Source organism: Anastrepha ludens, chromosome 2 (genome assembly GCF_028408465.1).
Source record: "Anastrepha ludens isolate Willacy chromosome 2, idAnaLude1.1, whole genome shotgun sequence".
Classification (NCBI taxonomy): Eukaryota; Metazoa; Arthropoda; class Insecta; order Diptera; family Tephritidae; genus Anastrepha; species Anastrepha ludens.
In genome coordinates this window covers 166,687,272-166,711,057 of record NC_071498.1, presented here as the reverse complement: position 1 = coordinate 166,711,057, position 23,786 = coordinate 166,687,272, and the positions used below count along the sequence as shown (strand labels likewise).

General features: G+C 36.0%; 1 protein-coding gene across 1 annotated transcript in view; it reads left to right on the top strand.

Annotated features, from left to right (window-relative positions):
- Positions 1–1,123: 1,123 nt before the first annotated feature.
- Positions 1,124–23,786, top strand: part of LOC128855660 (uncharacterized) — a 43,861-nt gene continuing 21,198 nt past the window's right edge. The window contains exon 1 of the mRNA XM_054090748.1: positions 1,124–1,254. Coding sequence (XP_053946723.1) covers positions 1,124–1,254 — 131 coding nt within the window. The remainder of the gene's footprint in view (positions 1,255–23,786) is intronic.

Genomic DNA, 23,786 nt, shown 5'->3' with positions numbered 1-23,786 from the left:
ACGTCTTCCAAGCTGAGATCTAAGCTATAGAAAAAGCAGTAAAACCCATACGACTAATAGACTTACCTCCGGCAAACCTTACCATTTTTGTTAATAGTCAAGCAGCGATCAAGGCACTGGACTTAACGCGCATAAATGCAAGATGTGTTAAAGAATGCAGGAGGTCACTCCTGTTTACCCAACAACACAACTCCACACTTTGTTGAGTCACCGGCCACTCTGCAGTGGTGGGAAATGAAAGAGCGGATGAGTGTGCAAGGAAGGGCTCTGAGCTTGACCTTTTGCGTGTGCTAGAGGGCATAAGCACTCCTCTAAATGAACTGTACACTGCGATTGACTTGAACGTAATTGTGGAAATCAATAGAAGGAAGTCTCTGACTACTAACTGCAGAGTCTGCGAAGCGTTCTGGCCAAAACTGCATCTTGAAAGGATAAAATATCTGCTTGGACACAACAGATCAACTACTAGAGACCTCACAGGTGTTATAATGGGTCACTGCGCCTTTGGCAGCGTAGCCAGTAGTATTGGGATATCTCACAACGATTTCTGCAGGAGGCTCGGTACAACGAAACCTCTTTGTGAATGTCCTGCACTTCAAAGAAGCCGAGCCAAATATCTCGGTGATTATTTGTTTGAAGACCTGGGAAACTTGCAATATGTTTCAGTGGAGGGATTAGTTACCCTCTTAAAAAGATCTAAGTGGTTTCAGCAACTTAGTTAGAGGATGGAAATCAAATGCAGGTATCCCAATAGGCCTTAGGGCCACCGAGTGTCATGTCTTAGACAAGCAACCTGGCTAAGTTGAAAAAACCTCACCTACGGTGCGCACGGATGGACGAATAAACATGGCCAGATCGACTGCTCCCAGCATTCTGAGCATTTATTTATCTCTCTTACGTCCTTTGTGTTTCAGGCATACAACTGTTATGTGGACAAAGTTATAATACCCTTGGGCACAAATGCGCGGGTATCAATAGAACTGAAGAAAGTGCAGAGACAAACCCAGGTAAGTGGTGGCAACGAAGGAAGAAGCAGCACAATGCATCAAAAAAAGCGAAAAAAAAAGAATCCGTAAACATTTTATGTTGCTGTTTTGCAAAAATATAGTGAAAAAGCGTGGCAATGGCGGCGATCTGGGTGAACGGCGTAAATGATAATAATGCCGATGATGAAGTTGTTGTTGTTATTGTTGCTGCTGATGGTGATGATGATAGTGGCGCACTTTGTGAACTGCGCGTGGCCCCAGCATGTCAGTAACGTACAGCGCCAATGCGGCTACATCTTAGTTATTTGCTTGCTTTCCACTTTTACCGGAATCGCACTTTATTTCGCTCATTTCTTTTTTGCTTATTTAACTACTACTCTTTATTTCGCTTTGTGCTTGTTTTTTTTTTTTCGTTCACAACTTTTCATTTTTTTTTTTTTCGTTCACAATTTGTTTTTCCTTTTTTTTTTGTTGTACTTTTCATTTCTGTTTATTCACGCGCAACCATCAGCTTTCCTCACCGTTCCGCTTTGCTTTTACCCATTTAAAGTACATTTTGTGGCATACTTTCGGGCTGTAAAGCATGTGATTCGGTACGTAAGCTGATGGGTTGACAGCTGGCGCTTAGAGTGAGCGAATGCTACGAAAATCGATGATTTTGGTATGTGAAAAATACATAAAAAGCGGAGTGTAAAGAAGTGTAGCAAAAAAGTGGAAATACGAACAAAAAAAAAAAACAGTATGCGAAAAAGGTGAAAAGGTTTGGAAATACGTGACCAGTGATCACCTTAAAGCAGACAAACTAGACAATTTAATGAGCGTAAATGAAATGTGCTTTTAAAGTGTTGTGTAACTTAAATAGCTGAGAGTTAAAAAAAGTGCATTTCTGAGCATTTTCTTATGCTTGAGGAATAGGGCAGCCACTCATTCAGGGATAATTTTTTGTACGAAGTGAAATTCAAATGGAAATGCGTGTGGAATAGTTATGGAGGAAAATTGTTATTGAGGTGATACTTGGGCTTCAAATTATTGAATGTTGCATACAAAATATATGCACACCTACATTCATACATAATGAGCTGATGATATTCGTTCAAAATTAACGTCGTGGAGGTGAAGGCTACCCAGTGTTTTTATTTTTTAAATTTTTAAATACTACTTTAATTTGTGTGAAGTGAAACTTCTTAGGCGCCGATGGACGAGCGAGAATGGAGAGTAAAATTTCAAGGCCATGCAACGTTTTGGGCATTTTCGTTCCGCGAGAGAGAAAAAAGATATAACGTAGAGTAAAAGGAGAGAAATAGAGAGATATACCTTATATATATCTTAGATACACTTTAGGCTATTTTTCCTGAGTTTTTCCTTGAGGTTGCTAATTTCTAGTGAGAAATAACACTGCCTACTTTTTGGCGCTTGTTTGTTGGTGCAAATTTGTAGGAAGTATATGTTTGGTTCCTACTTTTTGGCGCTATATTTTCTTGGTGCCTAATGTTTGGAGCGTTTTTTGGTCCTAATTTTTTTGGCGTTTTTTTTATGCATACTTTTTGGCGCTTATTTCCGTTTCCTGGCTAGTGCTTGTGCGTACTATAAAGTCCTATCCATTCCGGCGTCGCATTTATAGGTATTGCCTTGCTTCTCTTTTCTAGAGATTCTAAAATAATTCGTTTTAGTAGAGAATCATTAGATGGAACAGGGGATTCAAATCATATAATATAGAACGTGATGCTTGTTTTAGAAATATTTTTTTAATTCGCTTAATTCTATTTTTCGAAAGTTGGTCGTAAGATCTCCAAATGTTAACAGCGAACTCTAAGCGAGAACGAATATGAGCCGCAAACAGCAGTTTATTGGTTTACAGATCAGAAAATTCGAATGCGAATTGCGACGAATGAGGCCTAGAACCGAGTACAATTTTGAAAGAATAAATGTTATGTGAACACTGAAGCAAGGTTTCGTAACGAATAAAAGTTCCGAATTCCTCAAGCTCTCTTACTTTTTAATACGGCAGATGTTTTTATGAGGAGCTTTTTCGTGGCATAAATACACTCGGAAGTTTGCCATTGTCTGCCCAGGGTCAACCGCTATTAAAAAAACGTTGTCTTCATTTTGGTATTTCACCGAGATTCGAACCTATGGTACGTTTTCTCTGAATTCCGAATGGTAGGCATGCACCAATCCATTCGGCTACGGCGGCCACCCATGTAGGATGTGTCAAAAACGTACTGACGCCTCGAAAATGGTAAATGAAAATATTTTTTTTTTTTTATTCAAAGGCAGACGCGTCTTCATGCACCATCGATTGAGATTGTTAAAGACGATTTGAAGAATCTGAGCATTCATTAGGGACTTAGTAAATAGATGAGAAAATGCTTAAATCATACGCGAAGAGCAAGAAATTTTTAAAAGCAAAAACATACCTTTATGTCACTGATAAAAGTGACAAAAAGAAGTGGCTCTAGACTAACCCCATGTGGAACACCAGAAGTAGACTTTTATGCTAGTCGACTTTTGGAGCGACAAAACTTGATCGGTTTTGCCACACACCATCTATCCGTCAAATAGGATTTAAGTCATTGCAGGAAAGTGAAGTGAAAGCCCAAGAAAGCTACCTTGTTTGCTAGCATCTCGTGTGACACTTTGTCAAATGCCTTAAAGAAGTAAGGGTAAATGCCGGGCAATGCAATGGTATTCAGAAATCACTAAAAACAGCAAGATTAGTGCATGTAGCCAGTTAAAAACCATGTTGGCTAGGCCATTTAAAAACTTAGCCGGAAATATAAAGTTTTGTCTTTTAAATACATTTCAACAGCTTGGAGATGCTTGATAGCTTGGAAATTATTTTCATCTGCTTTTGAAAAAAGGTGCGATTATTGTAAATTTCCATTCATCTAAGAAAGTGGCTGTACATAGAAATTTGTTGAATATAATTTTTCTTTGCGAAAGCCGTACAATTCTTGAGCAAAATATCTGAAAGACCGTCAGCATCTGTATGTGACGAAGGCTTGAGAGCAAGCATCCCCTTCGAATTTCATCAGATGAGCTGTGCAAATTACCAAAATTTAGAAAAGATGATATGTCCTATGAAAGGTCAGCGGAAATAAGATGCCAATTCCTTTCACAGCTCCCTCTATCCTCTTGATTTGGCTCCCTCGGATCCCTCGGACTGCTATTTACTCCTCAATTTGATGGAGAGGCTAGCGGGAAAAAGATTTTATTCAAACGCAGAGATGACTACAGAGACGAATGGCTATTTTGCAGCCTTCGACAAATTAAATTATTCGGCAGGGATTGCCAAACTTGAACCAAGCTTATAAGTGTAAAAGAAGACTATGTAGAGAAATAAAAAAAGATTTACTTGAAATAATTAAGTAGTTTTCATTTATTAATAAAACAAAAAAATATTCAACTCATAGGATGAACTCATGGAAATTTCAAACAGCTAAGAAATATCGATCATTACCCATAATCAGAAAATACCGGGAATGTTTAATTCAAACGAACCGCGCACGTAGGAACCGATCCATATTTTTTCTTATGTTGGTAGGACTATAAGACACACATCTGCCACTTTTTAGCGCCATCGGATGATTAGTGTCTGCCTGGCCGGCCGGAAATGTGGGCAAACAGTTCTTGGATTTTGCATGATGATAAAGCGCCATTGCACCGAACCCAAATTGCGCTGGATTATTTGACCAAACACCAAGCAAATACCATCGTGCAAGCACCGTATTCACTTGATATGGCGCCGTGCGAGTTCTTTTTGTTTCCTAAGTTGAAGTTATCACTTCGTGGTAGGAGATTTTAGTCGATAGAGGCGATCAAAAAGAATGCGACGAAGGAGCTGAAGGTCGTTCTTTCGTCGGGCTACCAGGGGTGCATGGAGGACTGGGTCAAATGTTGGCACATGTGTGTTGCTTCAGACAAGTCATATTTTGAAGGAGATAAAATAAATTTTCCTGAAATTTAACTCTGTTTTGTTTTATTTAAACATTCCCTGTACTTCCAGGGCGGAAGGCATGCAGCGAGCTACAACTTTCACTTCACAGTACATTCAGCTGGTTATAGTTCTTATTTCATTAGCAGCTTGCTAGTTCGTAAAGGTAGATTTTTTCCCATTTCTATGATAGCTTTGAACTTAAACAAACTGAGTTTATGTAGAAAATATAAGCAAGCGGAAATTTGTTGAGTAAAAGCATGGCGCAATGCTTTAAGTAAGCAAGACTGCCTAAAGGACTGGCATAGAATTACTGGTACAGTTTTTTTGCTACTAAAAACAATTTAAATTTCCCTTTCTTTGACAAGGAATATTTCTAGCTTAAAGGATGTTTAGATTAACTATAGAGAACAAAATTCATACCATTTGAAATTCACTACAAAAGCTGGGTGGTTAAACGCATGCCGCTTCTCTTCACTTTACTTTAAATTAATTTGAGTCAGCGGGCATTGCCAGAAAAATTAATTTTTAGAAATTGTAAAAACTTTAATGTTAAGCAAAAAAAGGAAAAAATTCCAAAGCTAATGACGCATTTTGCGAATCTGTTTATGGGAGAGCGGAAATACTCGTAAATTTCATTAGCTTCCCAACTATTTTTGACACCTATGCCAGTTTAAAGCAAGTCTTCGATTTCATATTGTGTTGTGCTACATAAAAAGATTTTCAGGTTTTTGTTGTCGATACGAGGAATTTAATTGTGGAATTTGGGACTTTGTGAAGTGCGGCATGCTACCAAAACTTTAATTTTCAATAGGACAGTTCAAAAAACTGTAAAATGTATGAACTTGCCATACAAATTTACAAACACCAGCCCATTTTTACGTAATTTTTAATTATTCAAGGCGAGGCTATTAAAAGCGGTGTTGGTAAATCAGCTGATTTGTTTTTTTTTTCTTTTGCTGTGTCTATGTGGCTGTCAGCACAGAATAAAGCAAGGCGAATTATCATTTTATTTTTTTTTCTACTTTTTCAATACTTTGCCATGCCAATCAAATGTACAAAATATTGTTGTTGGTCTAGTGCCACCACCTTTAATGAATGTGCCTTGGAATTATGGTATTATTTTTCATTTGGTAGTCATTTTGTGAGTTGTCCGTCACAAGCACAGGCTTTGCTCGAAATTATGCAGTGACATGGAAGTAATTTTATATAATTTTAAAATTCATAATAACGAAGTTATTGAATAAATGAATAAGTAAATAATAAATAAAATAATTAATTCATTATTTGCTCGGTAAAGGGCTGCAGTGATCGATGTCTCGTAAAGTATCGATCAAACAATTTAAGGTTTATGCTCGTTGTCAAGGTGAGATTTCACACTAAAAAACTTCTTTTGCTAGTTTTTGTTTGTTCCATTCAGTTGTGAGTTACAGGGTGTTAAACAATGGAAGTCAACAAAGGGAAAATTGGGTACATTTTACAGCGGCCGCTTTTCTTTGATAAAGGCAAAAATACACGCCAAGCCGGTGAAATTGCGAATGGTGTTTATGGTGCCGATACTGCAGAGGCTAACTATGTGCAACTTTGGTTTCATCGACGCCGTTCAGGCATTTTTGGTGTTAAAAATGCACCTCACACAGGCAGGCCCGTCATCGAAAGTGTAGATAAATTCACAGAAATAATCAAAGTTGACCGTCATGTTAGTAGTCGTGGCAAAAATAATAGGTTTCTTTTCCCCTAAGCTAATATTTAATTAAATATATTTCTAATAGAACGGTCCTGAAAATATTACATGCACCCTTCAAGGAGCTATGCATCTGTATGCAGGAAATATAAATGCATCTCTCATACTCATCTCGTACTCATCAGATGTGGTTGCGACTAACAAAACATCTATCTTACAGTGGCTTAAGCTTCTACTGATGAGCTAGCACTTAAGGTAGAACTCCATACCAAGCCAAGCGCTTTATTGAGCTGTAAGATTTATCAGCCAGCTACGCTTGGTAATGAGTCAATAAGCGTTGCTGCATTCGTTAAGGTCATTTTGTGTAGTATCTTTTAGGCGCTCCCTAATTTATTTAACTGCTTTCTGCTGATAGAAGTCTAGTGATAATATTCTCGTTATTTCATTAATGACTGTCGACAAGAATTGTCGTTTAAATGTTTGTATGACCACACTGAATTACTGCTTGTGCCGTAGAATATTTCAGACTCGAAATATGAAAACATTTTGAAAATATATAGTTTCTTCTATAAAAACCGTACTCTTTCAAAAGTCGCAAGCTAACTGATGAGTGATAAAATTTTAGCAATTTTTTTTTAATTTTAAAGCACTTAAAGCTCGTTTAACTAAATTTATACAACAAAAAGTAGCAAAATATTCTATATCCCAAGTTGCACTGAAAATATGAAAGTTAAAATACTAAGACTGGGCATACCAAAATTGTAATTTTTAATCATTGAGCTTTTAACCCTTTTCAGTCGTATTTGGATATAGGTGTCGTACTGATTGGAAGTAATTTACGTTGAAAAAGTAGTGATACATAAAATGTAAGTTTGTGAAGGATAAACAAGATTTGTAAATTTTATAAATAAATACAGTATAATATTTGTATGGCTCCTTGCTGTGTTGGGTGAGAGTAGAAATACGACCGCAAGAGGTTAATTTATAAATAACCACTTTTATTAGAATAATATTTGTGTTCACCGAATTTTACGTAAACAAAATTGCCAAAAATTGGTAAATGAAGCATAGAAAAAAAAAAAAAATTCTTAAATCTGAAAACCTTAGAAAATATCTGCAAATCAAACACATTTGAGTAACAGGCGCATTATATTAATAGATCCATAAACCACAACATTTTAACAAAAGTAGGTACACTGATTATGGTGAGCGAATAACATAGAGTGACGTTTTTTGTTATTTTTGTAATAACTCTTTTATTTTTAATTATTTATTTATAATTAATTTTTATTTAATAAACTTGAACTAATATGTTTTATTTCTTAATAAATGTAGCATTTAACATAAAAACTTGATAGCATTATTTTGAAAAATAAATCTGCAGCAATCAAAAATGCATGAATGTGGCAAATAGATATTTATAATACGTTCACATGTAAGAAGATGATCTACTTTTGCGTGCTTAAACCGTAATTAAAAAGCGAGATTTCCCAAATTTCTCTCCCAAAATCTGAGATTATAAAATAATCCTGAATAATACTCTGTGTAGTAGATCATTATTTTTACGAGTGTAAAGAAACAACGTCAAAGTAAAAACTAAATACCGGCAAAGAAAACAGGTTTGTAGACATAATTCTAATAAAATGTTTTTAGGTATTATTAACTATGCATTTATATAATAGAAAAAAAAAACATGTGTCCATAAACGTTTGTTCTCTTATTAATTATTCTAAAATGTAATACAAGATATCCCATGCGCATTGCTGCCATGATTTTGTGCAACCTCAGCAAAATTCGTTCAGGAATTTCCTCCAACTGCTTATTATTAGCAGCCAATTGTGCAATTAAATTAGCTATTCCTTCTCCTTATGTGTTCTTCATATCATTAATAATAATTAATGAAACCAAAAACACCGAAATATTCCACTAAAATAATTTCTATGAAGAAAAATCTTTCTCAACAGTTTTGACAGCTGGTTGTCAATTTTGCAGGTAATCTGCCATATGTGGGGGGATAGATTCAATTTGTGGATTTATTGGTAATTAACGCATATATGAACGTACTTTTAAGCAGGTCTGCTCGCCACTTTTTTTTTTATATTTATTGCATAATTTTAGGCAAATAAATGCTGTACTCCTAATTATGCAATGCTTTCCAGTTAAACCAGGTATAAATGCAAAATGTCGCATACTTAAACTCGGATTACAAAATTTACCAAAGATAAACTAACGCTGAAAAACTGGTTTCACGGAGTGAAAGGAGCAGCATTGTTTTTTTTTGTTTTTTTTTTTGTTTTTTGTTTTTTATTAAATTTTCATTGCGACTAGTTACGCAATATTTCAAGCAGCCGAGCAGTTTGTAGTGAGTTTGAATAAAACAAATTAGTTTTGGAATATTCTTACTACTTACTGGGGTGCTTAAGTATTATAGAAATAAATAAATTTTTTTTTAATGGCCCAAATCTTGTGGCTTTTTGATTTTTGCGCTTAAGCCTTCTTCTCCATTTATTTATGTCAGCAAGGATGGAGGCCTGTTTATGTGTTCCCCATCAGTTTCTATAAGAGACTTGGCGGCGTATGAATAATCTTTGCCTCGAATTTCACAAAAAATTATGCAGCGACGGCATAAAATATTGAATTTACCCAGATGGAAAAATTTTCTAAAAACTAATGGTTGAATTGTCTGTGCCAATGGCTATTTATGTAAGTGTAATCTGTATAAAGGTAAAAATCCTAAAAAAAAGTATAAAAAAGAAGGAGTAAACCTTTTTAAAGAAAAAGTAAAAATCTTTTAAAAAAAGGAAAAGAAAAATAAAATTAGTATGAGAAAGTAAAAATTTTGTAACTAAGTTTAAAAAAAGTATAGAAAAGGAAAAATAGTATGAAAAAGTCAGAATTCTATAAAAAAGTTAAAATAGTGTGAAAAAGTAAAAATCTTTTATAAAAGTAAAACAGTACAAAAAAGTAAAAATAGCATGAAAAAGTAAAAATTGGGTAAATAATTAAACAAAAAAGTATAAAAAGGGAAGCATTTTATGAAAAAGAAATTTTTTTTTAAAAGTAAAAATAATATGAGAAAGTAAAAATTGTGTAAATACATTAAAAAAGTATGAGCTGTATACAAAAGTAACAACAATGAAAACGTAAAAATCTTTTCAAAAAGTAAAATGTAAAAAATAGTATGAAAAAGTTAAAATTTTACAAAAAAGTCAAAATTAAATATACCGGTAAATGAGTATAAACATAAAAAATAATAAAATGTCACTTTTTAACCATTGCATAATTTTAAGCCCATATGCAGCCAAAGTTTGCTTTGAATTTCTAACACAAACTAGCAAAAAAATGCTGCTTAAAATTATGCATGAATATGAGTGAATATTAAAAATTTTTTTTTTTCTTTTTACATTTACCATCCTTGGATTTTACATAATTCGAGTATAGGTATGTGTGATATAAATTGTTTTCCAATAACAGGTGTTATATTGAATAGCCCGCAGCTATCGAGATATAATTAACGATTTTTTATGGCCGAAATTGGATGGTATTGATCTGGACAACTTTTGTTTTCAACAAGACGACGCTACGTGCCACACAAGCAACGAAACCATTGAGCTTTTACGAGAAAAGTTTCCGCAGCGTGTTATCTCTCGAAGAGGTGATCGCAATGGGCCACCGAGATCTTGTGATTTAACACCTTGCGACTTTCTTCTTTGGGGCCACGTAAAAGAGAAGGTCTACGCCAGAGCCCAGGGTCGATTCAAATTCTCAAAGATGGAATTCTTGAGGCTATCGAGGATATAGGGCAGCCACTTTGCAATTCGGTTATGGAAAATTTCATGAAAAGTATATTGTCCTGTAAGCGTGATCGTGGTGGTCATTTGCGTGATGTTATTTTCCACTATTTTTTCTCTTTATAATGAAATAAACGTACGATCATTTATATTAAGAAATATCTTTAAATATCAAAATAACACTTCTTATTGGAAAACCTTTTAGTAAAATGTCACTTTTTATTCATTGCATAATTTAAGCCCATATATAGCCAGAGTTTGCCTTAATTTTCTAACACAAACTAGCAAAAAAATGCTGCTTAAAATTATGCAATGAGAAATTAGAAAACTTATGAGTGAATATTTTTAAATAATAAATAATTTTACATAAGTATAGAGAGCTTTAACCCGCGGCCTTGCTCGCGTAGGAGTAGTTTTGAGGGATTTAGGATATACATACAAAAGAATTACAAACAATAATTACATAGAAAATAGTTTTTTATTAATAACCATAATATTACAATACCCGGCATCCGTTGCTATGCCTCGTTGAATAAAATCAAAACAACCAATCAAAAAAATATCAAGCAAAATTATTTTTATTAATTTTCTATTTCAAACCGTTTTTCAACTTTGCATTTGGCTCATAGTTGAATAGCCTTTGCGGATTATGAAGTCTAGAGTGTGCTATAAATAGTGGGAAATAGGAAAAACTAAGATTTTTTAGATTACATTTAAGCAAATATTCGATTATTAGTGACGAATGAGAGTAGTGGCGCGGCCTGGGGGCGGTGGAAAGGGAGTTCCAATATAAAAACATGCCTATAAACTTCGTTGGGTGAAAATATGAATGCATAAAAATTTGTATGTCATTTGGTGTTGTCGTTTCGTAGTGATGCGCGGACAACGTACAGACATTCACCTATATATAATAGTATAGAAGATAGGTATGTGCTATCTATTATTTTATGTTTAATTTTTATACTATTTTTATTTTATATAATTATTATTTTTTACTTATTTTATTTGCATTTTATATTATTATTTTTTTTATTTATTATTTTTTCATATAATTTTTATTTATATATTATTTTTATTTTATATTATTATTATTTTTTTATTAATTTTATTTTCATATTATTTTCATTTTATACTACTAATTTTTTTATTTATTTTTTTATATAATTTTTATTTTTATATTATTATTTTTTTTTATTATTATACTTTTAATTTTTTACATTCTTTTTATTCTTATATTATTTTCATTTTATATTATTATTTTTTTTATTTATTATTTTTTTATATTATTTTTATTTTTATATGACTTTCATTTTATATTAATATTTTTTTTTTATTTATTATTTTAGATTATTTTTATTTTTATACTATTTTCATTTTATATTATTATTTTTTTTATTTATTTATTTTTATTATAATTATATATTATTTTTATTTTATACTAATATATTATTTTTTTTTATATTATTTTTATTTTAATATATTATTATTATTTTTTTATTTATTGTTTTTTATATCATTTTTATTTTTATATGACTTTCATTTTATATTATTATCCTTTTTATTTTTTTTTTTTTACATTATTTTTATTTTTATAATATTTTCATTTTATATTATTATTTTTTTTTATTTATTTTTTTTTTATATAATTTTTATTTTTGTATTATTTTTATTTTATATTATTTTTTAAATTTATTTTTTTAATATTATTTTCATTTCATATAATTGTTTCCTTTAGCACCTATTGGCGCATAGGGCGTCACATAATTACGCTTAAAAATAACAGCATTTGCAGCTTTTGTTATCAGCCACATCATAAGAGAGATAAGAGTTAGTGTTGGAAAAGTGATAAATAAAAAGTGGTAGCGACTTTTAGGCGCAAGTTGTCGTCATTTCAAAGAGCACAACAAAGAAAACTTTAACCGTTAGCAATTTATGTAACAAAGCACCCACTTTGTCTAATGCTGTCAATCTAAGATATACAAATTTACCTAAAAGTATGCCACGGGATAACTTAAATTCGACTGTGAAAGGACTCTTTGGGGTTTCTGTTTTTGAGTTACTGCAACTGAAATTTTTTTCACTATTATGTATTTTTTTTATTATTTGAAATAAATAGAACTAAAAATGACAGCAGTTAAAATATTTTGTTTGCGAAGAAACGTTCTAGAAATATTTCAACATAGTAACGCGTAGTATAGCGTGTGGAGTAAGAGAAATATTTGAGCCGAAATTTACAAAAACAGTCGAGTTGAACTTATACACCGGGATGTGCAGTAAAAAGTTGTAAGTAAGAAGTAAAGTTTGAAAAAAATTTAGTACCATTACATTTGAGACATTTTTGTGATATGTGATATACAGTCACTCACGCCTTATTTGATACAGAGATGGTGTTTTTGTATAAGTTTTTGTAAAATAACATATCGTTTTTTTTCACGATATAACCAGACACCGAATTCTCTGTATGTCTTTGTTTTTTTTTTTTTTTGGACAATGAAATGAGTGGGCACTTTTTCGTATTTTATGCCGAGAAATGAAATAAAACAAAATAAATAAAATAACTGCATACACTGTTTTTCCATTTTCCCAAAAAATACTACGAAATATAGAACACTTTACAAAAAGAAAAATCGTATATGCATCAAATAAGGTGTGAGTGACTGTATAGTCAAGTTGGACTGCATCCAGGCATTGATAAATTTATCCTAAATTAAATGTTCAGTCACTTCTAACAACGAACTAAAAAATTTTTAACTAAAACAAACAAAAAATTAAAAATTTGCAATACCAAAAATTTTAAAACAGTTTTCGAAATACCTATGAGTCTCTTATAAATCAATAAAAAAATTATCATCATAATTTCAGCCACAATTTGTACGGAGTGGATAATTTTATAACTTACGAAAGCGCACATTAGTTAATATCAGCGAAAACTAAAAGAAAAGGCTTCATTTCTACACTAATTCATATTGAGCCCTGCATTTTTGGATAGCAAACAAAATATCACAACTCTCTAAACCCAAAATGTATTAGCTATTTTTACTACTAATTACTACTTTTTTCTCATTAAGGAGAAATTCATGACAAAAAAGTGCTTCTCAAAAGCATTGCACCAAAACAAAAAGAAAAGTACATTACTATAATTACATTAACTAAAACATTCGTGCATAGAAAAACATGAATTATCATAGGTGACACACTAACCGGAAAAATGGAAGAAAATAAACGGAAAAAACCGTATTCACTGCGTTTTTCCTCCGGCTTGTGGCTCACTTCACCTCACGTTGCATATGCACCAACCGAAAGGAAAACAAAAATTAACTTCAAATATGTTAACGTCTTCACTGCTTTGGCCTATGGCTTTAGTTCAAACTCTTTACTGCTATAGGCAGAAGAATCAAATCACCAATTCAATAGCATGGAAACGGCAAGACGGCTTCAGCTGTGTGCTGCTGCTATCCCGCTTCGTTCTGTTTCTTTAACACCAAGCAATTTTACTTCGAGTTGTGTGTTAATTTTTTGTGTTTTTTTTTATATAACAAACTGCTTTTTATGCTTCACTTGGCAGCTTGATGTTTTTTTTCTTTTCTCTTTTTTCTTTTTTATATCAATTTGCGATTACTTTACGCTTTCAATTAGTTTGTGTTTTATTCGCTTGCAATGCAGCAGCTCGTTGGTTGCATTTAGAGACGATTCGATTCGATACGAGTTTAGGCTGTGCGCTGTGCGCCGTGCGATACACTTTTCTGCCTGTCTAACACTGTGCTTCTGATGTTATGTGGCGCTGCTGCTTCGTGCGCACTCTTCTTCTGCCTGGCAGTGGTGCTCCCAAAACTGAAACGCAACCCGTCAAGCTTACATACACGTACAGACATACATACAAACATGCAAGTATGTGCGTGTGTATATGAGTGCGTTTGTTCGGCTGGTCGTCTGCTCGTTAACAGCGCAGTTGCCGATAAACGGCTGTTTGGCGCAGCAGCGCAGTTAGGTGGCTTTTGGTATTAGTAGGCGAATGGTTGATGGCGCCACTGTTAACAACAACAGCGCACACACACATAAGCACTCACTCGCGTTGCTCCTACCCTCTTATATCATCGTTACTAACGCACATCGTCGACGATGTGTCGCCAAACGTTACCGCTTCTAATAGCTCGCTCATCGTTCAAACGTTCGGCACGAAAACGCCGACAAAGTTCGTTCCCTGTCGTGCTCGCGCCCAACGCAGCATACGCGAAGTACAAAGCGCTGGCAGTAAGGGCAGCAAACCAAAGGAAAAAAATGAGTCTGTAGCATATTTTCCGGCTGTGCAACGTTGGCGTCAACGTCGGCGCCAGAACGTTACAAGCTTCGTTTGCACGTGTAACCATTCCAATGCTTGACAATCGTGCGCCGCCAAACTCACACATATATACTAGCACATAAATGCTTTCAAAATGTAAACAACAACAATTCACTCCGAAATGCCGAAACATATGGCTCGCTGAGGAGCAAGACAAAAAAAGAAAAACAAATAAACAAAAGATGTTAAAACAAAAACATTAACATGCGTTTTGAGCAACTACAGTTGCATGCTCTCGCGCTCTCACTTTTTCCTCACGCGCTCGCCATATCAACCAACTGGCTTACTTTGCTGTTGGCGTGAATGGGTAAGCAAGCATATTTTCATGACGCTCCTTCCTTAGTGTTAAAGAGAACAGCTACTATGTTTGCTTTCTTTTCCTCCAAAAATTTGCGCTCGTCAACACTAGCATTGTTATCAACCACTTGATTGTGTACGTGGGTTGATATGCGACAGCTGAGCAGGCACTCAACCGTTGTACTCATTGGCGTGAACTATTCTCTCAACTGCACAGCTCAACTTTTACTCAGCGGTGGTTTAAGGGGAACAGATTCATTTTGTCATTTTACTCAAATTTTTCAATAGCTCTGAGTATTTATTTATTTCACTCGGATATGAGTAATAACGCTTGTTTACGGTTATTTTAATAACATATGCTGGCATGCATAGATTATTGTAATGACTGAACACAAAAATAAATTATTGAATGTCAAAATATGCTAAACGTCGTTCTTCTGGAATCATTTTCTTCAATGTTTAGCTGAATTGCATTAATTCTTTATTCGAAGGATAACAAGCGTAGAGTTCACCCATACTCCCGCTATGTGGTGCTGATATGCTGGTATTCCGAAAAATTATATTTATTAACGGTCTAATTTGGTACAAATTCTGAATATATTTGAATATTTGTGAAATGGTCTAATGGTTGAAAACATTAATACAAGGCTACTGCTATTGCGGTCGATATTCTGCTATTAGCAGATAATCCAAGTATCCTACAAGCTATGATATATAGACTAGAGAAATTGGACGAAGATGTAAGAGCTGTGGCGAAATATCGCTATTTGGGTGTCATATTTACGCCAAAATTACATTCGTAAAACATTTCTAAGGCAGGAAAAAGGCAGCCAAAGCAGGCATTAATTGCAGCTGGAAGGAAAGTTTTTCAAGCTGTCTGTAGATCAATACAATTTTATGCTGCCGAAGTGTGGGGTTATACATTTTCGGATGAGGTCAAAAAACAGCAAAGATAATTAATAAAGCGGATACTAAGGATATCAGATTTCACACCAAACTATGCAATTTTGCAGAAAACCGCAGATGTAGGAAGCCACTTTTTTCACATGATATATATTTCTAAAATTTTACATGAATATAAGGAAAGCAGACTTCGGCATAAATCGTCGCAGTGGCACAGCCTTAGCATACACGCAAATACAAATACTCAAGTCAAAAAAACGGTCCAACCCACATAAAAGAAGGAATGCGGATTGAAGATATCTCAATGATTTTCGAAGCACGTTGTGGCCTGCCTTTGCCTTATAAAAAATGTGCAGCCTTTGCAATTTCAACTAAGTACAAACTGTGAAACATTTTATCTGGCTACGATACACTGTTTTGCGCGATCTAAAAGCGAAAGAGGGTTTCAGGTCGTTGAACGAAATCCGGAATGTCCTTCAGGATGTCGGTACAAGTCTTTTCGATGCCCTCTATAGACGCAAAACGTTTTCTTTTCATGTCCAAATGCAATTTTCCGAACAGGTAGAACTCACAGGGAGCCTTATCAAGCGAATACGGAGAGTGATTGATGGTTGAAATGCGATTTCTAGTCAAAAAATCTTTCACAAAAGTGGATCGATGAGATGGTGCATTATCAAACAATAAGCGCCGGTTTCCTCAAAACGCTAAGAATGTAGAAAATTGCATTGAGGGTTCGACCCTTTTCACGAGCTGCTTGTGGACAATTCCCTTGGAATCGTAAAAACAAATGACCATCGACTTGATTTTTGACTTCTTCAAACGCGATTTTTGGATGGTGGCTCGTCTGGGGCTTTCCATTCGACACTTTGACGCTTAGTTTCAGGTTCATGTTGGAAACACCACATTTCATCACCAGTTGCAATGTTGTACAGGAAGTTCTCGCCTCGTCTTTTCTCGACTTTCGAATGTTGAATTTTGAATAATTTTTCAACTTCATTTCACTTGTACAGAATGAAACGTGCGCAGGCCTTTCGAAAGCACAAATGATTAGTTAAAATGTCATAAATCGATGTTTTGGAGATATTGAACTCCGATGCCATGAATTTTAACGATGATTTCGGTTCGTTTTTGATAAATTTAAGAACAATTTCGATGAAGATTTTGGTGTTTACTGATTTTGGGCGGCCCGTATGTTCATTATCATTTGTGTCCTCACAACCATCTCTGAAATGTGATGGACCCTGGCACGAGATCGCCAATCATCGGCATAAATTTTCTTCATCAATTCAAATGTTTCGGTAAAACTTTTAACGATTTTAAAACTAAATTTGTTATTATGTAGCTCTTTGTTTGAAACTCATTTTTGTACCGCTGACACAAACATGCTGACACTTCAGACGCAATAACTTCGCTTCCACTGAACCGAAGGTCACCAAGCTTTCACTGGAAGCCATCTAAGGATGTAACTTCCAACGCATTAACTCATTGAAAATATGTCGCCATCAAAGTCATGCTCCCTGTTTGGGTGTTAGGCCAAGCTCCTCCTCCTATATGTGGTGTGCGTCTGGATGCTGTTTCACAAATAGAGGGATCTACAGTTTCAAGCTGACTTCGAACGGCAGATATTTTTTATGAGGAGTTTTTTCAGGGCAAAAATACAGTCGGAGGTTTGCCATTGCCTGCCGAGGGGCGACCGCTATTAGAATACACTTTTTATTTATTTTGGTCTTTCACCGAGATTCGAACCTACATTCTCTCTGAATTCCGAATGGTAGTCACGCACCAACCCATTCGGCTACGGTGGCTGCCTCTAAAATACTTTTCATCATATTGGAAAGCAGTGCAAGTTATTTTGTTTATAAATGATATATTAAATTGAACAAAAGCAAGTCAAGCTAAGATGGAACGCCCATGTAAAGAAGAAGAAATAAAATTAAAGTATAAAAATATGTATTGGCTTATGGAAAAGGAATCAGCAGTACCCACCAATAATAAAAAATATTAGAATTATATACAAACAAATTTGGTCTTATTGGTCCTATGGCGCTCAGTTATGGGGCTGCTTCAACCAAAGTAACATTCAACTTATACAAAGTTTCTAGAATAAAATATTAAATGGGCAGTCGGTGGTCCTTGGTTTATCCGTAGCTCCGATCACGAGCGCAACCTACAGTCTGTGTCAGAAGAAAATAACCGGATTTTTCTTGTAACTTTAGGATATATTTCGTTCTGCTTTTTTCTGCATAATAGTCCCACTCAAGCGCTACGACGCCAGTGCTAACTCAGGTTAGTGTCGTTCGAAACTTTCCCATAAACGCAACCAAACAAAAATGAGTGAGAAGTACGCGAAGCGTTTCGAGGCGGTATTTTTATGCACGCATTCGAACGGGCAGATTATCTTACATTATCTTACGTCGCGGCTGCAAAAGTAATTCAAAAATCAAAAAAGTTGATTGCGATGTGGAATCAGCGGTAAAAGGTGTACAAAAAGGTTGACTTTTCCGACGGCGGCTTGAAGCGAGTGATGACAAAAAAGCAGGACAAAGTGATCGTCCAACTTTTTAAACGGGAGCCTTCTTTGTGACTACGCCAAGCACATTCAGCTCTTGCTAAAAAGGGAATATGTAGATGTACGTATGAACACCGTCTAACGTCGACTGAAATAGACGAACATATCCTACCGTCTCACATCATCAAAACCACTGCTCTAAGAAAAACACATTGAGAAACAACAAAATGACGTCACAGTATTGGGCTGGCCTTCTCAATCCCCAGACGCCAACCCCATTGAAAATGTGTGAGGAACTATGAAACCGCATCTTGCCAGAAGGCCAGTTCATAATTTAAAGCAACTCGTGAGTCAAGTTCGCAAAATCTAGTCCTGCTTGTCGACGAGCTACGCAGAAAAGCTGGTTCAAAGCATGAAGAAGAAGCCAGGCTATACTCGACAACGATGAATACTACACGGCTTATTGAGAAATTGCGACTCGCAGTTTTATACATACTTTTAAGTAAAAAAAATTTAAATATATATCTTTTATACTTCATGAATAATAATAAAAGGAACTTTTTTCTGACACAATCTGTAAATATTGACTCGAAAGCTGACACAATAAAAAAGGCAGCAGAAGCCTAAAAGAAAATATTCGAACACGTACGACAAATCAATGCAAAACCAGCACTAAATACTGCTCTATCGAACGGCTCGTATCGAATATTACGTCGCCTTGCAAATCGACCGAAGCGTCGTCACGTACGTTAGCAAGCAGATACACGTAATTTTTCTTTGGTTCACTCTACGTATTGGAATAACACTTGAAGTGTCATAGGAAGTCCATCAAACAACTTGTAGAGATTATTGAGCATGGTCTCCGCTATTAATGACAAAAATTAGAAAAAAACTAGAGCGAGGGTGTTTTTCAAATCAGGCAAGATAAAAATTGTTTCACCAAATATTTGTATAAAACAATTCAAAAAAAATTGTTTTTATGGTAAGTTATTCGTCTTTTTTCTCCTTGTTCACTCCTCTCGTGAGCATAAGGCCTCGACAAGACTTGTCTTGCGTTGGTTTCGTTAATCTATTTGATATCTGATAGGGTAGGTGATTAGCCTGCCGCTATTTGTTCTAAAATATAAAAATTATCAAATTCAAAAAAAATTGAAATTGTCAACACTGAATAAATCTAACAATTATTAAATTAAAAAAAAAAAAATTAGTTCACTTCTTAGAATACTAAAACTTCACAAATAAATCAATTACATAAAAATTTAGATAATATCCAAGAAAAAATTTTTTACTGGGACGAAGCTTTTTGAAAAAATGGGTGCAGTGAACCAAATCATTTCTTAATGCGTAAAGTTAAATTTTCGCGAATGATGTGAAGCTGTTTTTGAGAATCCGTAACGTAACTGATGGCAGTAATTTTCAAATTGGTCTTGAAAATTTTCACACGAAGTGCACAGAATTGAACAAAGAATTTTTACCAAGTTTGCATTATCCAAACTTCATTGGCCAAATGGTTGTGCCGATTATTTGAGTTGGCGTAAACTTTAGGCTTTTTTTTTTTTTTTTTTTTTTTTTTTTTGTCGGGACAACTAGCAAGTGCAGCACTCAGACATTAATTGAGTCCATTGTACTACACTTGGATTCCCTTTTAATTTTCTTTAAATCAACCCGATCTCCGAAGAAATCTGAGTAGATCTTGTGGTGCCAAGGAGCCAAGATGGTCGCTTCTTAACACATCAGTGCCAAAGACCTCAAACCTGGTTCGACCGAAGGCGGGGCAGACACACAGGAAGTGGTCCGCCGTCTCATCCTCCTCTTCACAAGCTGGGCAGAGTACACTGTCTGAGATGCCCAACCTTTCCATGTGCTTTGCCCACAGAAAGTGACCCGTCATCAGTCCTACCAGCCGTCTGCACTCCCCTCTGCTTAATGACAGAAGGGTTTGCGACAGTCGATCGGACATGACAGGTAACATCAGTTTTGTCCATCTGCAGCCTCTCTCAGCCTGCCAAGCTCGCTTGTGGGTAGTAGTTACCCATTTGCTAATCGTGGCCGTGATGGCCGCAGAGGGGAGTGGCAAAGCGGGCTCTGGGCCAAAGAAGTTGGCCTCAGAGCCCATCTTAGCTAAGGAGTCAGAAGTCTCGTTACCCGCGATACCCACGTGTCCCGGGATCCATGTTAGCATCAGGCTATTATGCCTGCCGACATAGTTCAGCCTGGATTTACAGGACTTCACTACCCCTGATGTGGTTTGAGGGCTGTCTAAGGCCATAAGCGCTGCTTGGCTGTCGCTGCAGACACATATAGATCTGCCTCTACATCGTTTTTCCACAACAAAGTTCATCGCTTCTTGGACTGCATACACCTCCGCTTGAAACACAGATGCATGCATTCCAAGAGCAAAATGCAGTTCTGTCCCGCTGGATTCCACGTAGACCCCAGAGCCGGAGCCATGGATTTAGGCTTACAGAGCTTATCTGATAGAAGAATTTTTTTATTTTTTTTTATTGACAATTGTATTTATAGTTAACTATAAAATACAAAAAAGCATATAGCTATGGCTACTGTGGCCTTAAGCTAATATACTGGGTGTGTATGTAGTGTATGTATGTATGTGTATGTAGGGTGTTAGCTAAATTTCATTTAAGATATTACAATAATTTAAATAGCTTATAAGATTAATAATGTTCTCTGTAGAATTGTTTAAAAGTAGATCAGTAGGTTTTGTGTTGTTTAGTGATTTTCTGTGGTTTGTAAAATGTGTACAGTCGTCTAGGATGTGTTTGATATTTGGAGCTGAGGTATTGCAGTATTTGCAGATATTTAGGTCTTTTTTTATTAAATATTCGTGTGTTAGTCGCGTGTGCCCAAGTCGTAGTCTAATTATTTTTGTTATTTCTCTTCTCTAGTTAGGTTGAAGCGGTTGTTCTGTGGACACACTCAGGCTCATAGCCCATTGTGATACCGCATGGGGAGCTTGTCCCTATCTATCCTAAAACCAGTGCGTGTTTTTCAAAAGTTTTAGAATATCTCTGATTTCTGCAGAACTGAGATCTTCCATCTCATTAAAAAATGTTTACCCAGAATAGTAAGCCTGCGTCTGGATAGAGCAGGACAGTGGCACAGTAGGTGCGAGACTGTCTCTTCCTAGTCCTCATCTAGACAACTTCTACAGAAGTCATGTGTTTGCACACCCATCCTTTGAGCGTGTCTACCTATTAGGCAATGACCCGTTATTACTGAGATCAATGTGCTAAGACTGTGTTTACTTCGTTTACCATTTAGAGTCGGCCACAGTTGACGGGCGATTTTGCAGGTGGTTTCATTGCGCCATCTTTCGTTTTCTTTCCTTACAATTTCTTCAAGGTTGAGTAGCTTAAATGTTTGTAAGTGTATCCCTAAGTCACTGTCTATGTACTCATCGGTCAATTTGGTGCCCACTCTCTCTAGTTCATCGGCTCTACAGTTACCCCCAATGTCGCGATGGCCAAAAACCCATGTTACCTTTAGATGAAATGTCTCAGCCATCTCAGTAAGAGATGTGCGGCGTTTCATGGCTACCTTGGAGGTTGTCGACTGTTTTGTGAGGGATTTTATCGCCGCTTGGCTCTCAGTGAAAATGTAGCTATCATTTCCGGATATCGTATCACACTGTACCAGTGTCGCGGCTTTCATTGCTGTCATCAGTTCAGCCTGAATGACACTACAGTAGTCGAGGAGCCGAAAACTGAACGAGATCCCCAGATGTTCGGAGTGTACACTTCCGCTCACTCTGACCTCGAGCTTTGAGCCATATGTGTATGAATGAATGGACTCGCCCTGTCTTACATCGTCCTATTACCGCTCTTCCCTTGAGGGTAGGAGGGTCGTAAATGCTGTAATGCTAAGTATAGGCTGGAGTGTTTAGACCACGAATCCGGGCAGCACCAAAGTACTTCTGTAAGAAATAAATAAATAAAAAAAAAACAAAAGCAAAAATTGGATCACTTGACATGGAGTCGCTCACCTACATATTTTTTTTTTTTTATCAATTAAAAATATATTTTCTTTTTATTCAGTTATGCCATAATCATGCACATATATATGCATACCACCTTGATAAAAACATTGCCGTAATATGTTCAGAAAACGTTATAAGAGAGATGGTGTTTCTGAGGGAAGTTAGTGCTAGCATCGTGTGCTGCCATCTATCAAAGGACGCCAAAACAAATTTCAGACTGATCGCTACGTTCGATGGGATTTGGCAGCTATTCGAGTCAGACGTGTTTCGAGATTTTCACGAAGATAGAAAATCGTTCGGTAGTTCGCTTTTTGCTTTTGGATGGGAAAAACTGCGAGGAGATATAAGCAAAGTTGGATGCTGTCTATGGGGACGCCTCGCCATCTATGACCACAGTTAGATATTGGTTCAACGAATTTAAACGTGGGCGAACACCCGTTTTTGATGAGGAGCGACCAGGACATCCGGCAGACGTGGTTGCCGAGGAAATCATTCAAAAGCCCACGACATGATTCTCGCTGATCGACGAACAAAAGTACGAAGTAACAGAGGCCATAGGTGTGTCGGCGGCAGCGGCAATTAATATTTTACATGATAAGTTGGCGATGAAAACAATTGTCGGCTCGATGGGTGCCGCGATTGCTCATGAAGGGCAACAAGCGGATGCGGTTGTTAACTTCGAAGTAGTGTTTGGAGCAATTGAAGCGAGATCTGAAAGAATTTTCGCATCGAGTTGTCACCGTTGATGAAACCTGGATTCATTATTACACACCAGAAACTAAGCAAGAAACAAAACAATGGATTTCTCCTGCTGAATCTGCTCCAAAGAAGGCGAAGACAGTCATAACGGCCGGAAAGGTTATGGCGACGATTGTTTAAGATGCAAACGGCGTAATTCTCATGGATTTTTTTTCGAAAAACGAAGAATGATCACAGGACAATACTACAGTGAATTATTGGATCGCTTTCACAAAAAATTGAAGGAGACACGGCCGTATTTGGCGAAGAAGAAGGTGCTGTTTCACCCAGAAAACGCACCTTCACATTCACCCGGAGTTGTTGTCGCCAAACTACATGAACTGCCTTATGAATTGCTGCCGCACCTCCCGTATTCACCCAATCTGTACCCCTGTGGCCTTTTCTTGTTCCCTTGTTTTTTCCCCCCTTCTTCACTACTCTCAGGAGCAAAGGTCCTCAACAAGACTCAGTCTTGCGTTGGTTTCGTTAATCTATTTTGATTTCTGACAGGGTAGGTGATTAACCTGCCGCTACCAGTCCTAAGTAGTGGGAGTGCCCACCAGTCGTTGCTTAGGAACAACGCCTTCTCTACTGCTTGGAGCGCCATC